Source organism: Gigantopelta aegis, chromosome 13 (genome assembly GCF_016097555.1).
Source record: "Gigantopelta aegis isolate Gae_Host chromosome 13, Gae_host_genome, whole genome shotgun sequence".
NCBI classification, from domain to species: Eukaryota; Metazoa; Mollusca; class Gastropoda; order Neomphalida; family Peltospiridae; genus Gigantopelta; species Gigantopelta aegis.
The window spans coordinates 533371-557703 of record NC_054711.1 but is presented as its reverse complement, the minus strand read 5'-3'; the positions used below and the strand labels follow the sequence as shown (position 1 = coordinate 557703).

At 35.9% G+C, this 24333-nt stretch overlaps 1 protein-coding gene across 25 annotated transcripts in view; it reads right to left on the bottom strand.

Moving 5' to 3' along the window:
* LOC121387370 (thioredoxin domain-containing protein 3 homolog) overlaps positions 1-24333 on the bottom strand; it is a 103403-nt gene that overhangs the window by 74122 nt on the left and 4948 nt on the right. For all 25 annotated transcript variants that reach the window (XM_041518444.1, XM_041518468.1, XM_041518457.1 and 22 more), the window contains exons 4-9: positions 22291-22362; positions 21726-21842; positions 20927-21005; positions 13191-13253; positions 6471-6547; positions 3994-4086 (exon numbers count right to left, since the gene is read on the bottom strand). In XM_041518444.1, coding sequence (XP_041374378.1) covers positions 3994-4086; positions 6471-6547; positions 13191-13253; positions 20927-21005; positions 21726-21842; positions 22291-22362 — 501 coding nt within the window. The remainder of the gene's footprint in view (positions 1-3993; positions 4087-6470; positions 6548-13190; positions 13254-20926; positions 21006-21725; positions 21843-22290; positions 22363-24333) is intronic.

The following is a 24333-nucleotide window of genomic DNA, read 5'->3' as shown; positions in this document are numbered from 1 at the left end:
ACCAACCTCTCCTTCAAGATGAGAGTAAAACTGTGTCATGCAGTAACTGTATACACCAACCTCTCCTTCAAGATGAGAGTAAAACTGGGTCATGTAGTAACTGTATATACCAACCTCTCCTTCAAGACGAGAGTAAAACTGGGTCATGTAGTAACTGTATATACCAACCTCTCCTTCAAGATGAGAGTAAAACTGTGTCATGCAGTAACTGTATACACCAACCTCTCCTTCAAGATGAGAGTAAAACTGGGTCATGTAGTAACTGTATATACCAACCTCTCCTTCAAGATAAGAGTAAAACTGTGTCATGCAGTAACTGCATATACCAACCTCTCCTTCAAGATAAGAGTAAAACTGTGTCATGCAGTAACTGTATATACCAACCTCTCCTTCGAGGTGGGAGTAAAACTGTGTCATGCAGTAACTGTATATACCAACCTCTCCTTCGAGGTGGGAGTAAAACTGTGTCATGTAGTAACTGTATACACCAACCTCTCCTTCAAGATGAGAGTAAAACTGTGTCATGCAGTAACTGTATACACCAACCTCTCCTTCAAGATAAGAGTAAAACTGTGTCATGCAGTAACTGCATATACCAACCTCTCCTTCGAGATGGGAGTAAAACTGTGTCATGCAGTAACTGTATATACCAACCTCTCCTTCAAGATGAGAGTAAAACTGTGTCATGCAGTAACTGCATATACCAACCTCTCCTTCAAGATGAGAGTAAAACTGGGCCATGTAGTAACTGTATACACCAACCTCTCCTTCAAGATAAGAGTAAAACTGTGTCATGCAGTAACTGCATATACCAACCTCTCCTTCGAGATGGGAGTAAAACTGTGTCATGTAGTAACTGTATACACCAACCTCTCCTTCGAGATAAGAGTAAAACTGTGTCATGCAGTAACTGCATATACCAACCTCTCCTTCGAGATGGGAATAAAACTGTGTCATGCAGTAACTGCATATACCAACCTCTCCTTCGAGGTGGGAGTAAAACTGTGTCATGCAGTAACTGTATATACCAACCTCTCCTTCAAGATGAGAGTAAAACTGTGTCATGCAGTAACTGTATACACCAACCTCTCCTTCAAGATAAGAGTAAAACTGTGTCATGCAGTAACTGCATATACCAACCTCTCCTTCGAGATGGGAATAAAACTGTGTCATGCAGTAACTGCATATACCAACCTCTCCTTCGAGGTGGGAGTAAAACTGTGTCATGCAGTAACTGCATATACCAACCTCTCCTTCAAGATGAGAGTAAAACTGTGTCATGCAGTAACTGCATATACCAACCTCTCCTTCAAGATGAGAGTAAAACTGGGCCATGCAGTAACTGTATACACCAACCTCTCCTTCAAGATAAGAGTAAAACTGTGTCATGCAGTAACTGCATATACCAACCTCTCCTTCGAGATGGGAGTAAAACTGTGTCATGTAGTAACTGTATACACCAACCTCTCCTTCAAGATGGGAGTAAAACTGTGTCATGTAGTAACTGTATACACCAACCTCTCCTTCAAGATGGGAGTAACACTGTGTCATGCAGTAACTGTATACACCAACCTCTCCTTCGAGATAAGAGTAAAACTGTGTCATGCAGTAACTGCATATACCAACCTCTCCTTCGAGATGGGAATAAAACTGTGTCATGCAGTAACTGCATATACCAACCTCTCCTTCGAGATGAGAGTAAAACTGTGTCATGCAGTAACTGCATATACCAACCTCTCCTTCGAGATGGGAGTAACACTGTGTCATGCAGTAACTGTACATACCAACCTCTCCTTCAAGACGAGAGTAAAACTGGGTCATGCAGTAACTGCATATACCAACCTCTCCTTTGAGATGGGAATAAAACTGTGTCATGCAGTAACTGCATATACCAACCTCTCCTTCGAGATGGGAGTAAAACTGTGTCATGCAGTAACTGTATATACCAACCTCTCCCTCGAGATGGGAGTAAAACTGTGTTATGTAGTAACTGCATATACCAACCTCTCCTTCGAGATGGGAGTAACACTGTGTCATGCAGTAACTGCATATACCAACCTCTCCTTCGAGATGGGAGTAAAACTGTGTCATGCAGTAACTGCATATACCAACCTCTCCTTCGAGATGGGAGTAACACTGTGTCATGCAGTAACTGTATATACCAACCTCTCCTTCGAGATGGGAGTAACACTGTGTCATGCAGTAACTGCATATACCAACCTCTCCTTCGAGATGGGAGTAACACTGTGTCATGCAGTAACTGTACATACCAACCTCTACCTCGAGATGGGAGTAAAACTGTGTTATGCAGTAACTGTACATACCAACCTCTCCCTCGAGATGGGAGTAAAACTGTTATGCAGTAACTGTATATACCAACCTCTCCCTCGAGATGGGAGTAAAACTGTGTTATGCAGTAACTGTATATATCAACCTCTCCCTCGAGATGGGAGTAAAATTGTGTTATGCAGTAACTGTATATACCAACCTCTCCTTCCAGATGGGAGTAAAATTGTGTTATGCAGTAACTGTATATACCAACCTCTCCCTCGAGATGGGAGTAAACCTGTGTTATGCAGTAATTGTATATACCAACCTCTCCTTCAAGATGAGAGTAAAACTGGGCCATGTAGTAATTGTATACACCAACCTCTCCTTCAAGATAAGAGTAAAACTGTGTTATGTAGTAACTGTATACACCAACTTCTCCTTCAAGATGAGAGTAAAACTGTGTCATGCAGTAACTGTATACACCAACTTCTCCTTCAAGACGAGAGTAAAACTGTGTCATGCAGTAACTGTATATACCAACCTCTCCTTCAAGATGGGAGTAAAACTGTGTCATGCAGTAACTGCATATACCAACCTCTCCTTCGAGATGGGAGTAAAACTGTGTTATGTAGTAACTGTATACACCAACTTCTCCTTCAAGATGAGAGTAAAACTGTGTCATGCAGTAACTGTATATACCAACCTCTCCTTCAAGATGGGAGTAAAACTGTGTCATGCAGTAACTGCATATACCAACCTCTCCTTCAAGATGGGAGTAAAACTGTGGTATGCAGTAACTGTACATACCAACCTCTACCTCGAGATGGGAGTAACACTGTGCTATGTAGTAACTGTATATACCAACCTCTCCTTCGAGATGGGAGTAAAACTGTGTCATGCAGTAACTGTATATACCAACCTCTCCTTCAAGATGAGAGTAAAACTGTGTCATGCAGTAACTGCATACTCTCCTTCGAGATGGGAGTAAAACTGTGTTATGTAGTAACTGCATATACCAACCTCTCCCTCGAGATGGGAGTAAAACTGTGTCATGCAGTAACTGCATATACCAACCTCTCCTTCAAGATGGGAGTAACACTGTGTCATGCAGTAACTGTATATACCAACCTCTCCTTCAAGATGAGAGTAAAACTGTGTTATGCAGTAACTGTATATACCAACCTCTCCTTCAAGATGGGAGTAACACTGTGTCATGCAGTAACTGTATATACCAACCTCTCCTTCAAGATGAGAGTAAAACTGTGTCATGCAGTAACTGTATATACCAACCTCTCCTTCAAGATGAGAGTAAAACTGTGTCATGCAGTAACTGCATATACCAACCTCTCCTTCAAGATGAGAGTAAAACTGTGTTATGCAGTAACTGTATATACCAACCTCTCCTTCAAGATGGGAGTAACACTGTGTCATGCAGTAACTGTATATACCAACCTCTCCTTCAAGACGAGAGTAAAACTGTGTCATGCAGTAACTGTACATACCAACCTCTCCTTCGAGATGGGAGTAAAACTGTGTCATGCAGTAACTGTATATACCAACCTCTCCTTCAAGATGAGAGTAAAACTGTGTCATGCGGTAACTGCATATACCAACCTCTCCTTCAAGATGAGAGTAAAACTGTGTCATGCAGTAACTGTACATACCAACCTCTCCTTCAAGATGGGAGTAACACTGTGTCATGCAGTAACTGTATATACCAACCTCTCCCTCGAGATGGGAGTAAAACTCTCTTGCTTCCTCTTCCGTCAGTTGCCGTTCCTCCTTCGCTATTATTTCAATTCCAGCCTCTTCCATCTAAAACAAACAAATGCAAAACAAACCTTTTAATATACATAATCAACTATGTTTATGGCATAACACTGGCCTCATTGGCACAGTGGTTAAGCTATCGGACTACAGGCTAGTAGGTACAGGGTTCGCAGCCCAGTACTGGCTCCAACCCAGAGTGGGTTCTTAAGGGCTCAATGGGTAGGAATAAGGCCACTATACCCTCTTCTTTCTCACTAACCACTAACCAACTAACAACTAACCTACTGTCCTGAACAGACAGCCCAGACAGCTGAGGTGTGCCTAGTACAGCGTGCTTAAACAAGAAATGGAAGACAAGTCAGTTTCCTGTTTCTTTAGATTTTGTTTTTCAATAGATTATACCTTTGAATTTTTAGTTGAAAAAGTGGTTTTCGGCAAGTATTTTTGCTTGACAACAATGGTGGCACGTTGCGGTCATTTTCAAGGATCGATAGCTGATTTGACAGCTAATTTGATAATAAATTTGATCATTTTACCAACAACAAAAATCACCAAATGAATTGTAGTTCATAAAAAAAAAAAAAATTCTGTTCAGAAAACCATGTTATTGAGAATAATGGACATAAATACTGGACAATTGGCAACAAATGCCCATAAGTAAATGCACCTTTTTCAATATTTTGCTTAATTTTAATCAACATCAACCGATATAAAATATCATAAAAATTTGAAAATCCCACTAAAATAATACTTACTGATTCAAAATTAACTTTATTTTATGTATTTATAAAACATTTCAGTGAATATACGTGAGTAAAAAATATATACTTGTACCCACTCAAAGTGTTTTTTGTCAAAAATTAATCCAGTAGTCTAAGGGTTAAGTGAAACTTGCAGTATTCACTGACAAAATGGTCATTTATTGTTAAACTTAAGAAGATGACTGATATTTGTGATAGCTTTGTGAAACCTTTGGATGGGACAAGCATACTTCAAATAGGACAAGGCTGATGCTATTCCAGATTTTTTAAAATTAAAATTTATTTTTTAATCCCTTGCTGCATTAGGAAAATGTAGCGGATTTCCTCTGATGACTACATGTCAGAATTACCAAATGTTTGACATCCAATAGCCGATGATTAATTAATCAATGAGCACTAGTAATGTTGTTAATACTTTTTCTTCTCTGATAAAATTTTGCACATTTTGTTTTTCAGCATTAAAGATGAAGTGACAGATAACAGTTGTGGTGGCAGTATTCGTGACAGTGTCACCAGTGGGGCAGGGTATGATCACCTTTCGTGAACACCTGATGTTATCACTGTTATAACAGTGACTCATGAGTGCATGTCAATACAGTTGTACTTATTCTAATGAGCTCTGTCCTAGCTGTGCTAGTTTTGATTTAGTAAACTAGTCTGAGTGGCAGTCCTCTTGTTGGCAGTGCAATGGGATGAAATCTCCAGTAAAGGATTTATCAGGAGTGGCTGTCCTCCTATAGATGAGACACCAGATAGATATCTATGAAACCAAGCACTATTTAGTTACTATAAAGCCAGCTATACTGTGTTATTTCAAGTGTTAATGACATCATGTACATCATGTACATCATGTACAGGTATATAAACGTAACAGCCTAACCCAGCAGCCACTTTTCCTTTGCGCTGTCATTAAACAGAAGATCTTGACCCAAGCATAAAATTTAATTTTTGTGCGGCACAGCAAGTGGCTTAATAACAAATATCATGGCACTATAAAGCAAGTTAGATGGACATCAAGGTAAAATTGTTTAACAGCAGTGGCTGGGATGTGTTTGAAGGGCGCGGTGGCTGGGATGTGTGGGAAGGGCGCAGTGGCTGGGATGTGTGGGAAGGGCAGGATGGCTGGGATGTGTTTGAAGGGCGCGGTGGCTGGGATGTGTGGGAAGGGCGCAGTGGCTGGGATGTGTGGGAAGGGCAGGGTGGCTGGGATGTGTGGGAAGGGTGCAGTGGCTGGGATATGTGGGAAGGGAGAAGTGGCTGGGATGTGTGGGAAGGGCACGGTGGCTGGGATGTGTGGGAAGGGCGCAGTGGCTGGGATATGTAGGAAGGGCACAGTGGCTGGGATGTGTGGGAAGGGTGCAGTGGCTGGAATATGTGGGAAGGGCGCAGTGGCTGGGATGTGTGGGAAGGGTGCGCTGGCTGGGATTTGTGGGAAAGGCACGGTGGCTGGGATGTGTGGGAAGGGCGCAGTGGCAAACCAGACAGGGCTTCAGTGGTATTTTTATTGCCACCCAATTTTCGAGACAAAATGTCAAGTAAAGAGGGCAACCACGGCACCTGCCATTGGCTTCCATGGTAAAATTTGTATCCTGGTGTTGAACACAATAGAATATGATATATTGACAAATAGTAATTGCCACTGCATAACATGAGTAAACATTGACGTACCTGTTCAATGATTTCATCCACCTTTCCACTCTGCACTGCATCTGGCTTGATAAGTGCAACTGTGAAGCCTTTAACCTCTGGAAATAAACACATGGCATCAGTTAGAAATAAGTCAAATCTCTCTTCTCACATACATCCTAGTCAACAAAGCAAGCAACAGGCAGGTGTCTGTCATAACTAATACCTCAACAGTTCAAACGTATGTTTAATACAAGCACATTAAATGATTTAGGTGTCCACAGTGAAAGTGATAACTTACAAAAATGATCAAGTTTTGTTGTAAAAGAATTTTAAATAAAGAAATTGTCCTTAGTTTGCTTCCATGTGCACATTCAGACATTTCTTTATTTATGACAGTTATGAATACTTTTTGGCATTTGTACTGGTGCACATTATGAAATTACAGTGTTCCTAATCATCATAAATTCTTTTGGAGCCAGTCATGTGCAGAGATACTGTATTGAATACACTAATAGCAGATTCATGACATGTATGATTTGGATTATATAACTCACTTTAGTGCAATACATACCATGTTGTTACCAGTTTTGATAGTTATTTCCATTCACTATGGACATACATATACAATTAATATATGTTTGAATTTAAACTGATTTTGCAGTATTCTAGTTTAAACTGATTTTGCAGTTTTCTAGTTTAAACTGATTTTGCAGTTTTCTAGTTTAATAAATGCCTGACACAGTATCTTTGAGGACTTTGGTTAACTGTGTTAGCTAATTAAATGAATACTCATATAAAACATTAAAAAACACTTAGAAATGACTGTAAAAAGACACTGCATTCATTAGTAGAATTATTTTACTTTCCTGCAATGCTTAAACAGTATAAAATATATCTGTAATACTTTGACATATTGTGCTTTAAACTGCAAAGAAAATTTACAGTATTCTGAACTAACAAATGCAATAAAGTACAAAATACCAGTACAAAATAAATTTGCCAGTCTGTAATTTGACAAAAGATGTACTGTAATTCTATTAATCTGCTAAAAATGTCAGTATTAAAAGGAACACTAAAACAGATTTGTTCTTACATTTACTAGTGTTAGCAGCCATGCATTGCTAACAAGCTGATTAGTAGCTAAACACAGGTAGTTTGACAAAGATAATCAATGAGCTAAATAGCATTAAGTCTCATGCATACCAGACATGCTGGAAGCCTGCTCATCCAGGCTTGCAAGCTGTTCCAGCTTTCCTTCTTCTTTAAATGTGTGCAAATAATAACAATAACTTTATTTATCAGTTACTCATAATAAAATAACATATTCCTACCAGCCTTGTCTGTATAAACCATAGAATCAATGATCAGGATGAAACGGATCTTACTGGTTATTGAGAGGCAAGGAAAGGATTGTTTGACAACACTTCAACTTATTTCAAACTACTAGGCCAGTCAATCTAAAGTTTAGAAAGGCCTATTATTCTACAACAAATTGTAACAGAATTTATTTGTGTTGTAACTTAATCTCAAAGCCATCTTAGACAAGTTAAAAATGTTGACTGATTATATCAGACTGAAAATAATTTCTGTTGCAATTTATTCTGACTATAGGTAAAACTTTATTTTGACTGGACTACATGGCTATTTTGGTGTCTAACATGGCTATTTGGTGTCTAACATGACTATTTGTTGTCTAATATATGCTTATTTTGACAACTGGACAAGAGAAAGAGAGGAAACCTGGTATTACCAAATAGGTTACTCCTACTGATAGTAGAGGCACTATAGATGGAGGCACTATAGATGGATGGAGGCACTATAGATGGATGGATGGATGGATGGATGGATGGAGGCACTATAGATGGATGGATGGAGGCACTATAGATGGATGGATGGATGGATGGATGGAGGCACTATAGATGGGTGGATGGATGGATGCACTATAGATGGATGGATGCATGGATGGAGGCACTATAGATGGATGGATGGATGGATGGATGGAGGCACTATAGATGGATAGATGAATGGATCGAGGCACTATAGATGGATGGATGGATGGATGGATGGAGGCACTATAGATAGATGGATGGATGGGTCGCTGGATGGATGGATGGGTCGCTGGATGGATGGATGGAGGCATTATAGATGGATGGATGAATGGATGGAGGCACTATAGATGGATGGATGGATGGAGGCACTATAGATTGATGGATGAATGGATGGAGGCACTATAGATTGATGGATGAATGGTCGCTGGATGAATGGATGGATGGATGGATGGATGCACTATAGACTTAGTCTATAGATGGATTGATGGATGGGTCACTGGATGGATGGATGGATGGATGGATGGATGGATGGATGGATGGATGGAATGATGAATGGATGGAAGGATGGACAGATGGAAGAATGGATCAATCAATCAATGGATGGATGGATGGATGGATAAATAGAAACATTTCCTTTCTTTCTAAATAAAAACTGTAAGTACTCACGTACTGTTATCTAATAGTCTTTCCTGACCTGACCATTAAATGATCAATGTCAGTAAATAATAGTAAAAGATATCTAAAACTTTGATTATAACAAACATGCTTACAAAACCAATCAAACAAATAACTACAATACAGTAATCTAACAAACTTTGTTATTGAATTAATTAAAGCAGTCAGTCTACATTTTAGTATATATCTATAAGAGTATAATTACATGCATGTAGTCAGTGTTAAATAGTTACCAGGAAACCACTTTATATTAGATGCTTACATTTAAGTAACATAATTTAAGCTGGATAAAACAATACTGTTGGTAATTTACTAGGTTTCGGTAAAAATGAAAATGTAATTAAATGATTGAATCTGATTTGCCAAGCAAAACATTGTAACAAAATAAAACTCATTAAGTTGCTAATTGGTGAATTGTGAAAATTATGAAATATGTTAAATTCAGGTAATGTTTGAAATATGTTATAAAATATGTCTAATTCAATTGATATTTGAAAATGTGTTAAAAATTTTCAATTCAGTTGATATTTGAAAATGTGTAACAAAATATGTCATATTCAGTTGATATTTAAAATATGTTATGAAATATGAAGTTGATATTTGAAAATGTGTTATGAAATATTATATCAAATTCAAGTGGAATTTGAAAATGTATTATGAAATACAATCAGTCAAATTCAGTCGACATTTGGCAGTTATGAAATATTTGGCAACTGACAGCTAAAAAATATTTCAAGTGGCCTCTTATGGCAGATAAAAGTGTATTTTGTTTAACAACACCACTTGAGCACATTGATTAATTAATCATGAGATGTCAAACATTTGGTAATTCTCAGTCTTCAGAGAAAACCTGTTACATTTTTGATATGGGGAAAAAGCCCAAATTGGTCCACCAAGGGGGTTTGATCCTGTGACCCAAGCACCTCAAGTGACTGCTCCGCTGACTGCTAGATCTTGCCACTCACACAACAGGTGTTGACATTGTTATATCATTAAGGTATGATGAATGATACAAATATTAAAATGTAACATACTTTATACTTAAATTCAGCTGAGATGAGGTTTTTAAAATTCACAAGTATCTATCATATCAAGTGTCCAAAGATATATAATAAAATATTTTGATACAGGATGTAAACCATATGAATGCTTAGCAACACCCCAGCACAAAATACACACCAGCTATTGGGTGTCAAACAAGGGTAAGTACACGAAGGATGTAAACGGAACATAGATGCCGTAACACTGGTGAGAGAAACCATTCAAAGAGTGGGCCTTTTGTCAAGCTATAAATAATACAGCATCTCATTATTGTCTACAATCGAAACCAATTATCAACTATCACATGTGGTTATTTTTCAGCTGATCTGGTGGGGGAAATATGTAGTTAAATCAGTAGATCCAGAAATTGAGGCCTACTGAAATTTTTAAATAAATATATACATATAAAACCTGCCCGCTACACAAAGAAAGAATTGTGTGTTTAAGACATCTGAGTATATTTTAACCTATAGCTATCTGCATATGTCTAATATATGGTTATTTTAACACTTGGTTGAGAGGAAAGAAAAGGAATGTTTGTTTAATTTAAGACACCTCTGTACATTTTAAATTATCGCTATTTGATGTCTAACATATGGTTATTTTAACACTTTGTTGACAGTGAGAGAAAAGAGAAGAAAGGAATATTTGTTTTATGACATCTCAGCATATTTTAATCTATGGCTCTTTGTTTATTTTGACAGTTATTTTGACTATTTGTTGATATATAAGGGGGAAACTGACTACCACCACACACACTAAGTACTCCTTTCAAAAGGCAGCAAGGATGCTTTTAAATGCACTTCCCGTAGACAGGACAGTACATGCACAGCTTTTGATCTACTATAGTTTGCGTCTATTTAGTAAGTAAACAATAAACACAAGACATGTACTAGATTTAAAATCAAAACTGTGAAAAAACAGACATCAATGAACCATAAAATAGTGGATGTAAGATTTAAAATAAGGATTGATGTGGAACCATAATGTAAGACACATTTAATAAAAGTGAACTGAGGAGAAAATGTAGCATGTGAAAATCTTACATTTCATAAAAACTTAATCAATTTTGGAAACAAATTTTACCAAAATGCTCAGTGTGAGTAAAATATAACATAAGACAGGCCATGAAAGAAAATAATGTCTTATGATCCAGTGTACATTTTCAAATACCTGTATAAGTATACATTTCTGCACAGTCAAAACTGTGTTAAGCAGCCACCAAAGGGAGTAACAAACAGAGGCTGCTTAATACAGGTGGCCACTATTTGACTACAATGTATATATATACATTTCTATATAATCTGGCTTCTTCAAATCTATTCACAATTAATCTATAAAATTTATTGAAATTTAATTGTTGTGAACATTCACCCAAGGTGTAACATTGACTGTTTGACTTATCTACGTCCGAACCATTTGTAAGAAACAGTTGACACTATTGTTTGAAATGAATTAACTGACCTAAAGTAACAGATGACACTATTGTTTGAAATGAATTAACTGACCTAAACTATCAGATGACTCTATATTGTTTGAAATGAATTAACTGATCTAAACTATCAGATGACACTATTGTTTGAAATGAATTAACTGACCTAAACTATCAGATGACTCTATATTGTTTGAAATGAATTAACTGATCTAAACTATCAGATGACACTATTGTTTGAAATGAATTAACTGACCTAAACTATCAGATGACACTATTGTTTGAAATGAATTAACTGACCTAAACTAAAAGCTGACTCTATATTGTTTGAAATGAATTAACTGACCTAAACTAACAGCTGACTCTATATTGTTTGAAATGAATTAACTGACCTAAACTATCAGATGACTCTAAACTAACAGATGACACTATTGTTTGAAATGAATTAACTGACCTAAACTATCAGATGACTCTATATTGTTTGAAATGAATTAACTGACCTAAACTATCAGATGACTCTATATTGTTTGAAATGAATTAACTGACCTAAACTAACAGATGACACTATTGTTTGAAATGAATTAACTGACCTAAACTATCAGATGACTCTATATTGTTTGAAATGAATTAACTGATCTAAACTATCAGATGACACTATTGTTTGAAATGAATTAACTGATCTAAACTATCAGATGACACTATTGTTTGAAATGAATTAACTGACCTAAACTAAAAGCTGACTCTATATTGTTTGAAATGAATTAACTGACCTAAACTAACAGCTGACTCTATATTGTTTGAAATGAATTAACTGACCTAAACTAAAAGCTGACTCTATATTGTTTGAAATGAATTAACTGACCTAAACTATCAGATGACTCTATATTGTTTGAAATGAATTAACTGACCTAAACTAACAGATGACACTATTGTTTGAAATGAATTAACCGACCTAAACTAACAGATGACACTATATTGTTTGAAATGAATTAACTGACCTAAACTAAAAGCTGACTCTATATTGTTTGAAATGAATTAACTGACCTAAACTAACAGATGACACTATTGTTTGAAATGAATTAACTGACCTAAACTAACAGATGACACTATTGTTTGAAATGAATTAACTGACCTAAACTAACATGACTCTATATTGTTTGAAATGAATTAACTGACCTAAACTAACAGATGACACTATCGTTTGAAATGAATTAACTGACCTACACTAACAGATGACACTATTGTTTGAAACGAAGCACCTATTATTTTTTAAACCACATTTTAATTCTGTTAATTCTGTGATATGAAAAAAAAAATAAAAAAAAAAATAACATGAAATAAAACTAAAAAAAAAAGAAATGACACTAAACAGAGCATCCTTTTAAAATGTTAGTTTGCTGTAACCAAATCCAACTTTCTTACCCCCCCCCCCCCCCCCCATACCACCACCCAGCAATTCAAGCAAAAAGCTCCAACCATCAAATCAACAACTGAATCTGAGTGTTTTCACAAATTTGTTAAAAAAAAGTCCACAAGATGTCAGTTTGAGAGAAAAACAATGTATGTGTATGTGTGTGTGTATGTGTGTATGTATGTGTGTGTATGTGTGTGTGTGTGTGTGTGTGTGTGTGTGTGTGTGTGTGTTTAATTTCCCAATTTTTGATGTAACAAACTTTGTAAAAACACTCAACAGTTAGTATGAATACAATCTAGAAAGACCACATGAATCAGTAGGGTTACAGCAGATTGTGGTTTTAACAAGGATGACTGCAGTAGTACAACCTGATTTCTCCAACTCTGGGTCACCAAATATAATGCGCTCTCCTCTAAAATACATTTCTGATTCTGTAAAACACACATCAACTAATGAAAGTACTGTGTCCCATTTGGTGGAACGGGAAAGGAAAGGAATGTTAATTTGTTTAGCAACAACTCATTTTAAATTTTGGGGTACTATTGGAACAAGACATGGTTATAGCGCAATGGGTCCTCAATATTTAGAACATTTGAATTTCACTCTCCTTTGTGAATCAATAATAAGAAAACTGTCATCTGATCTATTTTACCCCCATCTTATCTATCTTAGCACCCCATCAAGATCTATCTTACCATCATCGGATCAGTATCTTACCCCCATGTTTATCTATCTGAATACCCTAACCATTCTATGGTTACCATCAACTTGTCTATTTTACCCCCATGATATCTATCTTACCTTCATGTTATCTATCATATCTATCTTACCATCAACTTGTCTATCTTACCCCATGATATCTATCTTACCATCAAGGTATCTATCATATCCTTTGATACTGCATGGGGTACTACTGGAACTATCTTACCCCCATGATATCTATCTTACCATCAACTTGTCATCTTACCCCAATACAAGATATCTATCTTACCCCCACTTGTCTATCTTACCCCCATGATATCTATCTTACCATCATCTTATCTATCTTACCCCCATGTTATCTATCTTACCCTATCACATCTATCTTACCATAACTTGTCTATCTTACCCCCCATCAACTTGTCTATCTTATCTATCATATCTATCTTACCATCAACTTGTCTATTTTACCCCCATGATATCTATCTTACCATCATGTTATCTATCATATCTATCTTACCATCAACTTGTCTATCTTACCCCCATGATATCTATCTTACCATCATGTTATCTATCATATCTATCTTACCATCAACTTGTCTATCTTACCCCCATGATATCTATCTTACCATCATGTTATCTATCATATCTATCTTACCATCAACTTGTCTATCTTACCCCCATGATATCTATCTTACCTTCATGTTATCTATCATATCTATCTTACCATCAACTTGTCTATCTTACCCCCATGATATCTATCTTACCTTCATGTTATCTATCATATCTATCTTACCATCAACTTGTCTATCTTACCCCCATGATATCTATCTTACCCATCATGTCTATCTTACCCTCATGATATCTATCTTACCATCAACTTGTCTATCTTACCCCCATGATATCTATCTTACCATCATGTTATCTATCATATCTATCTTACCATCAACTTGTCTATCTTACCCCCATGATATCTATCTTACCTTCATGTTATCTATCATATCTATCTTACCATCAACTTGTCTATCTTACCCCCATGATATCTATCTTACCTTCATGTTATCTATCATATCTATCTTACCATCAACTTGTCTATCTTACCCCCATGATATCTATCTTACCTTCATGTTATCTATCATATCTATCTTACCATCAACTTGTCTATCTTACCCCCATGATATCTATCTTACCTTCATGTTATCTATCATATCTATCTTACCATCAACTTGTCTATCTTACCCCCATGATATCTATCTTACCATCATGTTATCTATCATATCTATCTTACCATCAACTTGTCTATCTTACCCCCATGATATCTATCTTACCTTCATGTTATCTATCATATCTATCTTACCATCAACTTGTCTATCTTACCCCCATGATATCTATCTTACCATCATGTTATCTATCATATCTATCTTACCATCAACTTGTCTATCTTACCCCCATGATATCTATCTTACCTTCATGTTATCTATCATATCTATCTTACCATCAACTTGTCTATCTTACCCCCATGATATCTATCTTACCTTCATGTTATCTATCATATCTATCTTACCATCAACTTGTCTATCTTATCTATCCCCATGATATCTATCTTACCTTCATGTTATCTATCATATCTATCTTACCATCAACTTGTCTATCTTACCCCCATGATATCTATCTTACCTTCATGTTATCTATCATATCTATCTTACCATCAACTTGTCTATCTTACCCCCATGATATCTATCTTACCTTCATGTTATCTATCATATCTATCTTACCATCAACTTGTCTATCTTACCCCCATGATATCTATCTTACCTTCATGTTATCTATCATATCTATCTTACCATCGACTTGTCTATCTTACCCCCATGATATCTATCTTACCATCATGTTATCTATCATATCTATCTTACCATCGACTTGTCTATCTTACCCCCATGATATCTATCTTACCTTCATGTTATCTATCATATCTATCTTACCATCGACTTGTCTATCTTACCCCCATGATATCTATCTTACCTTCATGTTATCTATCATATCTATCTTACCATCAACTTGTCTATCTTACCCCCATGATATCTATCTTACCTTCATGTTATCTATCATATCTATCTTACCATCAACTTGTCTATCTTACCCCCATGATATCTATCTTACCTTCATGTTATCTATCATATCTATCTTACCATCAACTTGTCTATCTTACCCCCATGATATCTATCTTACCTTCATGTTATCTATCATATCTATCTTACCATCAACTTGTCTATCTTACCCCCATGATATCTATCTTACCTTCATGTTATCTATCATATCTATCTTACCATCAACTTGTCTATCTTACCCCCATGATATCTATCTTACCATCATGTTATCTATCATATCTATCTTACCATCAACTTGTCTATCTTGCCCCCATGATATCTATCTTACCTTCATGTTATCTATCATATCTATCTTACCATCAACTTGTCTATCTTACCCCCATGATATCTATCTTACCTTCATGTTATCTATCATATCTATCTTACCATCAACTTGTCTATCTTACCCCCATGATATCTATCTTACCTTCATGTTATCTATCATATCTATCTTACCATCAACTTGTCTATCTTACCCCCATGATATCTATCTTACCTTCATGTTATCTATCATATCTATCTTACCATCAACTTGTCTATCTTACCCCCATGATATCTATCTTACCTTCATGTTATCTATCATATCTATCTTACCATCAACTTGTCTATCTTACCCCCATGATATCTATCTTACCATCATGTTATCTATCATATCTATCTTACCATCAACATGATATCTATCTTACCATCCTATCATATCTATCTTACCATCAACTTGTCTATCTTACCCCCATGATATCTATCTTACCATCATGTTATCTATCATATCTATCTTACCATCAACTTGTCTATCTTACCCCCATGATATCTATCTTACCTTCATGTTATCTATCATATCTATCTTACCATCAACTTGTCTATCTTACCCCCATGATATCTATCTTACCTTCATGTTATCTATCATATCTATCTTACCATCAACTTGTCTATCTTACCCCCATGATATCTATCTTACCATCATGTTATCTATCATATCTATCTTACCATCAACTTGTCTATCTTACCCCCATGATATCTATCTTACCATCATGTTATCTATCATATCTATCTTACCATCAACTTGTCTATCTTACCCCCATGATATCTATCTTACCATCAACTTGTCTATCTTACCCCCATGATATCTATCTTACCTTCATGTTATCTATCATATCTATCTTACCATCAACTTGTCTATCTTACCCCCATGATATCTATCTTACCATCATGTTATCTATCATATCTATCTTACCATCAACTTGTCTATCTTACCCTATCATATCTATCTTACCATCAACTTGTCTATCTTACCCCCATGATATCTATCTTACTCCTATCATATCTATCTTACCATCAACTTGTCTATCTTACCCCCATGATATCTATCTTACCTTCATGTTATCTATCTTACTCCTATCATATCTATCTTACCATCAACTTGTCTATCTTACCCTATCATATCTATCTTACCATCAACTTGTCTATCTTACCCCCATGATATCTATCTTACCATCATGTTATCTATCTTACCCTATCATATCTATCTTACCATCAACTTGTCTATCTTACCCCCATGATATCTATCTTACCATCATGTTATCTATCTTACCCTATCATATCTATCTTACCATCAACTTGTCTATCTTACCCCCATGATATCTATCTTACCATCATGTTATCTATCTTACCATCATGTTATCTATCTTACCCTATCATATCTATCTTACCATCAACTTGTCTATCTTACCCCCATGATATCTATCTTACCATCATGTTAGCTATCTTACCATCATGTTATCTATCTTACCCTATCATATCTATCTTACCATCAACTTGTCTATCTTACCCCCATGATATCTATCTTACCTTCATGTTATCTATCTTACCTTCATGTTATCTATCTTACCATCAACTTGTCTATCTTACCCCCATGATATCTATCTTACCTTCATGTTATCTATCTTACCATCATGTTATCTATCTTACCCTATCATATCTATCTTACCATCAACTTGTCTATCTTACCCCCATGATATCTATCTTACCTTCATGTTATCTATCTTACCATCATGTTATCTATGTTACCCTATCATATCTATCTTACCATCAACTTGTCTATCTTACCCCCATGATATCTATCTTACCATCATGTTATCTATCTTACCATCATGTTATCTATCTTACCCTATCATATCTATCTTACCATCAACTTGTCTATCTTACCCCCATGATATCTATCTTACCTTCATGTTATCTATCTTACTCCTATCATATCTATCTTACCATCAACTTGTCTATCTTACCCCCATGTTATCTATCTTACCCCTATCACATCTATCTTACCATCAACTTGTCTATTTTACCCCCATGATATCTATCTTACCTTCATGTTATCTATCATATCTATCTTACCATCAACTTGTCTATCTTACCCTATCATATCTATCTTACCATCAACTTGTCTATCTTACCCTATCATATCTATCTTACCATCAACTTGTCTATCTTACCCCTATTATATCTATCTTACCATCAACTTGTCTATTTTACCCCCATGATATCTATCTTACCTTCATGTTATCTATCATATCTATCTTACCATCAACTTGTCTATCTTACCCTATCATATCTATCTTACCATCAACTTGTCTATCTTACCCTATCATATCTATCTTACCATCAACTTGTCTATCTTACCCTATCATATCTATCTTACCATCAACTTGTCTATCTTACCCTATCATATCTATCTTACCATCAACTTGTCTATCTTACCCTATCATATCTATCTTACCATCAACTTGTCTATCTTACCCCCATGATATCTATCTTACCATCATGTTATCTATCTTACCATCATGTTATCTATCTTACCCTATCATATCTATCTTACCATCAACTTGTCTATCTTACCCCCATGATATCTATCTTACCTTCATGTTATCTATCTTACTCCTATCATATCTATCTTACCATCAACTTGTCTATCTTACCCCCATGATATCTATCTTACCTTCATGTTATCTATCTTACCATCATGTTATCTATCTTACCCTATCATATCTATCTTACCATCAACTTGTCTATCTTACCCCCATGATATCTATCTTACCATCATGTTATCTATCATATCTATCTTACCATCAACTTGTCTATCTTACCCCCATGATATCTATCTTATCATCATGTTATCTATCATATCTATCTTACCATCAACTTGTCTATCTTACCCCCATGATATCTATCTTACCATCAACTTGTCTATCTTACCCCCATGATATCTATCTTACCTTCATGTTATCTATCATATCTATCTTACCATCAACTTGTCTATCTTACCCCCATGATATCTATCTTACCATCATGTTATCTATCATATCTATCTTACCATCAACTTGTCTATTTTACCCCCATGATATCTATCTTACCTTCATGTTATCTATCATATCTATCTTACCATCAACTTGTCTATCTTACCCTATCATATCTATCTTACCATCAACTTGTCTATCTTACCCCCATGATATCTATCTTACTCCTATCATATCTATCTTACCATCAACTTGTCTATCTTACCCCCATGTTATCTATCTTACTCCTATCATATCTATCTTACCATCAACTTGTCTATCTTACCCCCATGTTATCTATCTTACTCCTATCATATCTATCTTACCATCAACTTGTCTATCTTACCCCCATGATATCTATCTTACCTTCATGTTATCTATCTTACTCCTATCATATCTATCTTACCATCAACTTGTCTATCTTACCCTATCATATCTATCTTACCATCAACTTGTCTATCTTACCCCCATGATATCTATCTTACCATCATGTTATCTATCTTACCCTATCATATCTATCTTACCATCAACTTGTCTATCTTACCCCCATGATATCTATCTTACCATCATGTTATCTATCTTACCCTATCATATCTATCTTACCATCAACTTGTCTATCTTACCCCCATGATATCTATCTTACCATCATGTTATCTATCTTACCATCATGTTATCTATCTTACCCTATCATATCTATCTTACCATCAACTTGTCTATCTTACCCCCATGATATCTATCTTACCATCATGTTAGCTATCTTACCATCATGTTATCTATCTTACCCTATCATATCTATCTTACCATCAACTTGTCTATCTTACCCCCATGATATCTATCTTACCTTCATGTTATCTATCTTACCATCATGTTATCTATCTTACCATCAACTTGTCTATCTTACCCCCATGATATCTATCTTACCTTCATGTTATCTATCTTACCATCATGTTATCTATCTTACCCTATCATATCTATCTTACCATCAACTTGTCTATCTTACCCCCATGATATCTATCTTACCTTCATGTTATCTATCTTACCATCATGTTATCTATGTTACCCTATCATATCTATCTTACCATCAACTTGTCTATCTTACCCCCATGATATCTATCTTACCATGATGTTATCTATCTTACCATCATGTTATCTATCTTACCCTATCATATCTATCTTACCATCAACTTGTCTATCTTACCCCCATGATATCTATCTTACCTTCATGTTATCTATCTTACTCCTATCATATCTATCTTACCATCAACTTGTCTATTTTACCCCCATGATATCTATCTTACCTTCATGTTATCTATCATATCTATCTTACCATCAACTTGTCTATCTTACCCTATCATATCTATCTTACCATCAACTTGTCTATCTTACCCTATCATATCTATCTTACCATCAACTTGTCTATCTTACCCCTATCATATCTATCTTACCATCAACTTGTCTATTTTACCCCCATGATATCTATCTTACCTTCATGTTATCTATCATATCTATCTTACCATCAACTTGTCTATCTTACCCTATCATATCTATCTTACCATCAACTTGTCTATCTTACCCTATCATATCTATCTTACCATCAACTTGTCTATCTTACCCTATCATATCTATCTTACCATCAACTTGTCTATCTTACCCTATCATATCTATCTTACCATCAACTTGTCTATCTTACCCCCATGATATCTATCTTACCATCATGTTATCTATCTTACCATCATGTTATCTATCTTACCCTATCATATCTATCTTACCATCAACTTGTCTATCTTACCCCCATGATATCTATCTTACCTTCATGTTATCTATCTTACTCCTATCATATCTATCTTACCATCAACTTGTCTATCTTGCCCCCGTGATATCTATCTTACCTTCATGTTATCTATCTTATCCCTATCATATCTATCTTACCTTCATCCTCCTTTACATGATCCTCCTCCATATTTAGTTTTTCATCATCTTCCATAGCCACAATGATTGGATCTCTGACCTAAACATTACAATATACAAGAGTGACAGTCACAGCCACAATGATTGGATCTCTGACATAAACATTACAAGATACAAGAGTGACAATAAAACAAACAAACTGTCTCCTCAGTCTAATTCCAAATGTATGCAATGTTTCTGACTTTTTACCAACCAAAATTACATAGTAAATAATATTTTCTTCTTAAGAATATCAAAGTCAATATATTTGATGTGTTTTTGACCATACTAATGTTTGCAAGTATCTCAATTAACTGGATCTTGCCTCCCAATAATTTTGTATGTCTGTAAAATTTAATTAATAAAAACTAAAGACCACATGTACATATAAACACTGATACTATAAACAAGAACATGCATTGACTATGTAATTGTAGTCATTAAAATGGCTCAAGTAGTTAAAACCATCACATTAAATGACATAAATACCAAAGTTGAAGACTGTGACGTACATTTATGAACATTTCATGTCTCTGCTATGTTGTACTATACTGCTGGAGAACATCACATTGAACAGATATTAATCTCATTGTGTTATTGTTACCAGTATCATGGTGACGATTACATTTCAACAATTAACTTATGCTAATGTCTGAGTTGAGCTATCACTCTTGCGAACTATTTTCAGGAGACCTTTTTTCAGCTAGACCATGAATTACATGAAAATTGGCCGCCATGCACCCACTAAGAAAATCAATTTGCCGGTGTTTGTTGAACTGACCTCCTTTCTTTCAGCAGCGCCATCCTGGACCTTGTGCTCCTGTTGGAGCTGCTCCGTGATTGTTCTCTGGATCTCTGGCGTCCGCGCACCGTGGATCACCGCCACAAGAACACCGCCCTGCACACACAACAACATGTCAGTCAAATGGCTTTAGGTTTCACAATCATCAACATCTTCACCAAGATACAAACTATATACTTTGAAAACAATATCCCATCCCACCAGTTGAATTTAGCGAATATGTCATTGCTAATGCCTCAAAAATCAAACTTAAAAACTGTGCCGTTTATATGTGTATGGCTATTTTAAAAATAATTATGTTTTCATCAAATATGTATATGAGAGTTCATAGAAATTGTTAATTAAAAGTAAAGTTAAACTGACTCACATTTTGTATATGAGGGATCATGGAGATTATTTATTGAAAGTTAAGACAAAATTACAGGTATTTTGTATATGAGGGTTCATGGAGATTATTGAAAGTTAAGACAAAATTACAGGTATTTTGTATATGAGGGATCATGGAGATTGTTTATTAAGGGTAATTTAAGACAAACCGACTCACAGCATAAAAGAGGAAGCATGGTTCACATCGTCCTCTGTATTTATCCAGGGCTTCTATTGTATCTGCCTTTGCCTATAACAACACATAGAAGCAAATAAAATACATATAGACAGATCTGAAGAAGATATTAATGGCTACAGACTCAAAGCAGGCCCGTACGCAGGATTTTTAATGGGTGGGTGCGAATTGCTCGTGATGGGACCAACAACAGCCGTGGGCTAAGACTCAAATTTCTTTCAGACTAAATCGCAATAAGTAAAGATATTCCAGAAATCACACACACACACATACACACACACACATATATATATATAATTTCCCTTGATATAAGTGGTGGCGAGTGGTACACACTATATGTACCGCAAAAATTATGTGGGCTGAACCGTTCAACGTTGCAATGAGTCAAATTTAAAATTATAAAAATCAACATAAAAATAACCCCTCAAAACAACAACAATTACGTAACGTTATTTAAATTTAATAGAGAAAAGTGGACCTTTAGTAATTTGGGGTGGGGGGAGTGCGTACACACCCGTCGCTCTCCTCCTTATTGAAGACATTTAAGAAATTAAGCCTAATTCATAAATAAGCTCTCTCCTCCTTATTGAAGACATTTAAGAAATTAAGCCTTATTCATAAATAAGCTCTCTTGATTCTCCCACAATCAATGAGTCACCAAAACTAATACAAGTTTACAAAATAGGGATATAAGTAAAATGATGATAAGAAATATTATATTTATTTTTTGAAGCCACTGATGGGTGTTTGAATGTTCTGTCATCCAACTTACTCTTGCCCACTGGACTGAATTAGCCAGCTTTTGCACGGTGCTAAATAAAACTGTCTAGCATCCCGGTGACGCCATATATATGCGTGATGTCACAACTCATGGTTTACGATGACTGACATCATAACTCGTGTTTTTCAGAATTCTGTTTGCCATTTCACACTGCATCATTGTTTTAAAAATAATGAAATAAATTAACCTTCTGACTACTGCAAGCGAGATATCTCACCCGACATCACGCCAGTCGATATACTGTGCATTCCTCAATTGCAAGCATGCCAGCTTTTGTTTTCCATTTTTCAATGGAAAATACCTTGGAATTTTGAGTTCAAAAAGTGGTTTTAGGCAAGTATTTTCGCTGGACAAAGGCGGCATATGGCAGTCATTTTCAGGGATTGATAGTGGATTGTGACAGCTAATTTGATAATAAATTTTATCATTTTACCAACAATGAAAATCACCAAATATTGGGATATGAATCATAGTTATCATAGTTAACCACTGTTATCAAGAAAAATGGACATAAATATTGGACAGCTGACCACAAATGCCTGTAAGTAGATGCACCTTTTTAGATTTTTTGTTTTAAAATAGCATTAAAATTATAAAAACCCACAAAAATAATACTTCACAACAGTGATAGATTCTATTATTCTATCCAACCTGCAGACTGTTGTATACTCACGACCTGCAGACTGGTGTACACTCACGACCTGCAGACTGGTGTACATTCACTACCAACAGACTGGTGTACACTCACGACCTGCAGACTGGTGTACACTCACGACCTGCAGACTGGTGTACACTCACGACCTGCAGACTGGTGTACACTCACAACCAACAGACTGGTGTACACCCACGACCTGCAGACTGGTGTACACTCATGACCTGCAGACTGGTATATACTCACAACCTGCAGACTGGTGTATACTCACAACCTACAGATTGGTATATACTCACAACCTACAGACTGGTATATACTCACAACATACACACTGGTGTATACTCTCGACCTACAGACTGGTGTATACTCAAAACCTGCAGATTGGTGTATACTCACAACCTACAGACTGGTGTATACTCACAACATACAGACTGGTGTATACTCTCGATCTACAGACCGGTGTATACCCACAACCTGCAGATTGGTGTATACGCTCGACCTACAGACTGGTGTATACTCAAAACTTGCAGATTGGTGTATACTCACAACCTACAGACTGGTGTATACTCACAACATACAGACTGGTGTATAC